Below are 4,119 nucleotides of genomic sequence, written 5' to 3'. Positions count from 1 at the left end.
TTATAGACTGAACTTGTAAAATTTCATATAAAATCAGGGTTTTTGGATTTTCTTGAAAAATGGGAAGGTATTGGAAACTGGGTGCTCATTCTCCAAGGGAAATTGGTTGGATGTAGCAATTGTTCCCTTCAGATAAAGTCAGTGCTCCCTTGCTCATCGTAGTACCTCCCACCATTTTCTTACGCCCACCCAGTGTAAAATACTTTATACCTGACCATGATGGGTATTTGGGTTTAGGACCCCTTCTCAAGACAAACCGCTCACTGCTTCATTACACACCGGGTATTTTCAAGCACCGTGTCTCTGCCTGGAAAGACTTTGCTTTCTACAAAAGCACTCAGACTTCTCTAAGCGACTGCTTCAATTCCTTCTGCTAGCTTTCTCTGACCATCCCCTCAACCGGGTCACCGCAGCATTCTGGTCATACCTCTATTAAAACCCCAATCACACCGTACGTACAAGTTTTTCTCTTTTACTAGGATGTGAGTGCCTGGAAGCCAGCGGCCCACGATTCATTGACGTTCGCGCCCCAAATCCGTGGCCCGGCATCTAAACACAGGCTTTCGGTACGTGAGGTCAAACTCCCCACTTTACGCAAACCCAGGCTAAACTACCTACTCGACCTTAGATGTGGGACTGAGAAACGCAGACGAGTCAAAACAAGTGGACTCTGGGCGAGAAGAAAGCACACTCCAGCACCACCGTGAGCAAACGCTGCCGGACGAGGTTCCGCCTCCGTAACTCCGTTTCAGCGGCTCCAGTTCCAACTCTCGCGAGATTCGGCCTGAGCGCCAGCCCATAAGTCCCAGAGACATGCAGCTCGGTTTCCGCGGGATTCTCGCGGTAGCGCGAACCGCCAGGAGAAGCACTTCCGGCGCTGCGCCCAGGAAGCGGAAGTGAGGCTTCCAGGCTGAGAGTGAGGCTTCCAGGCTTTCGGTGTGTTACTCGGCTGTCCTGAAATCTAGGAAAGTCGTTTTCGTTTCACTTTCCCTGGCTTTCGAGCGCTTCCCCCCTGGCGGGTGGGAGTGCAGAGACTGAACCACAAGATGAGCACCATGTTCGCAGACACGCTGCTCATCGTGTTTATCTCCGTGTGTACGGCTCTGCTCGCCGAGGGTGAGAGCGGCTGCTTCTCTGACGTTTGATCAGTCCCCGAGGGAAGGATCCTAGGCCCTGGGTCCCTCGAGCCTAGGGAGAGGTCGCGAGCCTTGGCGGGGGTGGGAGTGGGTTTCATCTCCATTCCAGGGAATCTTACCTCCAGGAGCGGGAGGGGTAGTGTGGAATCGATTGCCGAGGTTTCTTCGGTCTAGGGGAGGTTTCACTTGCGTGTTTGTGAAGACACCTTCGTATCGTGTCACAGTTTTGGTTGAAAATTCAGTTGTCTTAACGTTTGAAAAAAATTAACTGTTGGTGAATACAAAGCAAAAAATTGAAATCCATTCTTATCCAACGGTAACCACTAATAAAGGCTGTTGTGACCGTTCCAAACATTTCACTATTAGCATGCTGCTTTTAATGTTTCAGGTATAACCTGGGTCCTGGTTTACAGGACAGACAAGTACAAGAGACTGAAGGCAGAAGTGGAAAAACAGAGTAAAAAATGTGAGTATGGGGCTTCCCTGGTGGCGCAGTGGTTGAGAGTCCGCCTGCCGATGCAGGGGACACGGGTTCGTGCCCCGGTCTGGGAAGATCCCACATGCCGCGGAGCGGCTGGGCCCGTGAGCCATGGCCGCTGGGCCTGCACGTCCGGAGCCTGTGCTCCGCTACGGGAGAGGCCACAACAGTGAGAGACACGCGTACCGCAAAGAAAAAAAAAAAAAATGTGAGTATGGCAACATCCTTTAAAAACAGTTTCAATACATCAGGCTCACTGAGTGCATGTTCACAGTACATATTTTAGGAGCATCAACTGATGTAAAAACTTCATAGGAATACAAAGGTGAATCTGACTAGAATTGAAGTCTGTTTAGAAATATAAGATTTTCTTTTTTTTAAAGAAAAGTTTTTTTAATAAATTTATTTATTTATTTATTTTTGGCTGCATTGGGTCTTCGTTGCTGCGTGCAGGCTTTCTCTAGTTGTGGTGAGTGGGGACTACTCTTCGTTGCGGTGTGTAGGCTTCTCATTGTGGTGGCTTCTTGTTGTGAAGCACGGGCTCTAGACACACAGGCTTCAGTAGCTGTGGCACGCAGGCTCAGTAGTTGTGGCTTGCGGGCTCTAGAGCACAGGCTCAGTAGTTGTGGCACACGGGCTTAGTTGCTCTGCGGCATGTGGGATCTTCCCGGACCAGGGCTTGAACCCATGTCCCCTGCATTGGCAGGTGGAGTTTTAACCGCTGCGCCACCAGGGAAGTCCCCAAATATAAGACTTTTATGCAGAATACGTCATACAAACCTCAGTGGAGTAACTGACAAGAGAGGTACTTATTATGTGCTGTGGTGGTTCTAAAGAAGAGACCCCATTCAGTTGTGAGGGGCCATGGAAGCCTTTGTGATGCAGATAGCCTTGCAGTCCTTCATGCGTAGTTAGAATTTGGACAGAGGATGAGATGAGGAAGGAGTTCCAGACAAAGGATATAGCATATGTGCAAAAAGGGAAATTTTAACTAGTAAGGTGTGTTTGGAGAACAGCAGGTCATAATGATTGGTGTCAATGTAAGTGGTGTCTTCAGGGATAAGCCAACTTTCATTTGGGTCTGATGGTTGAAGGAGTATTTGAGGAAAAGTTTAAGAACAAGTTGAGTTTGTTGTTTTTGAAATAAAACAAGAATTCCACAGGATACAGCTGAGGGGGCTGCTATAGGTATAATGTGAATGGTTCCTTACAAGCTTGATTTGGTTTTCAGTCTCCTTTTCTGCCTTATAAAGATTAACTCTAACTTTCACATCTTAAAATTCTTGTGACTCTCTGTATTCTATGACTTTTCTGTATGTCTTCATAAGAGTTTGAAGTTTTCTTTTTTACAACATCCCATTTCTAATATCCACATAGTAACAATTTGTGGTCAGTTGTGTAAAATTATTCTCCTTTTCTAGAAAAGGAGATTGAGACTCAGGTTAAATGATGTATTAATGTCTCAGAGCAAACAAAGAATTAGAAACCAAATTCAGGCCTTTTAAATTACGGTTTACTGTTCCTTCATTTATTCAGTGTTGTTAATGCACCTCAACATATTTAAAACCAAACTCATTATCTTTACCTTCACACATGTGATCCTTTTCCAGTATTTCCCTATTCGGTGAATGGTACTTCCTTGCTTCCAATGGTGCAAGCCAGAAACCTTACTATACTTTCTTCATTTGGCTTTCAGGACACCACACTCTCTTGGGTTTGCACTTACCTTGTCAATTGGTCGTTCTTTTGCAGTTTCCTTTTTGGTTCCTCTTCTTGACTTCCTGTTGTTGGGAGTGACTCAAAATTTATTTTTTTCCCTCTATACTCCCTTAATGAACTCATTTATGTGCTCTATTTGCCAGTGACCCTCAAATTTATATCCTTAGCCCTCTCTACTAATGCAAGATTCAAATGTCCAACTATCAACTTGTTAATTCCATTGGAATGTCTAATGTATATCTCAAACCCAACCTGTCCAAATTGAACACTGTTCCTCACTTCCAAGCCTGCTACATTAGTAGCCGTCACAGTGTCTTGGTCAGTGGTAATCCCGTCCTTGTGTAGGACATAAGGACATAATCCTTGTGTAGTTATCTTTGACTCTTCTCTCACAGCCCACATCCAGTACTGTTGGGCTGCCTTCAAATATATCCAGAATCTGCCCACTTTACATCACCTCCACTGCTAACTACCATAGTCCAAACCACCATCATTCTTTGCATGAATTATTGTGATAGCCTCCAGCAAGTGGTCTTGTTTCCCTGTAATCTGTTCCCAAGATAGCAGCCAGAATAATCTTTTTAAAAGTATATCGGGGCTTCCCTGGTGGCGCAGTCGTTGAGAGTCCGCCTGCTGATGCAGGGGACACGGGTTTGTGCCCCGGTCTGGGAAGATCCCACGTGCCGCAGAGCAGCTGGGCCCGTGAGCCATGGCCGCTGAGCCTGCGCGTCCAGAGCCTGTGCTCCACAACGGGAGAGGCCACAACAGTGAGAGGCCTGCATACCG

At 46.4% G+C, this 4,119-nt stretch overlaps 1 protein-coding gene across 2 annotated transcripts in view; it reads left to right on the top strand.

Annotated features, from left to right (window-relative positions):
- Positions 1-826: 826 nt before the first annotated feature.
- TMCO1 (transmembrane and coiled-coil domains 1) overlaps positions 827-4,119 on the top strand; it is a 47,410-nt gene continuing 44,117 nt past the window's right edge. Inside the window, exons 1-2 of one of the 2 annotated variants that reach the window (XM_027096860.1) lie at positions 827-1,116; positions 1,525-1,602. In XM_027096860.1, coding sequence (XP_026952661.1) covers positions 1,047-1,116; positions 1,525-1,602 — 148 coding nt within the window. In that variant the 5' untranslated portion in view covers positions 827-1,046. The remainder of the gene's footprint in view (positions 1,117-1,524; positions 1,603-4,119) is intronic. The other variant, XM_027096861.1, reaches the window with a different exon arrangement.

This window comes from Aethalodelphis obliquidens, unplaced genomic scaffold (genome assembly GCF_003676395.1).
Source record: "Aethalodelphis obliquidens isolate GAN/ISIS:26980383/991018 unplaced genomic scaffold, ASM367639v1 scaffold109, whole genome shotgun sequence".
NCBI lineage: Eukaryota > Metazoa > Chordata > Mammalia > Artiodactyla > Delphinidae > Aethalodelphis > Aethalodelphis obliquidens.
The sequence above is the reverse complement of the archived record's forward strand: the minus strand, read 5'-3'. Positions and strand labels throughout refer to the sequence as shown.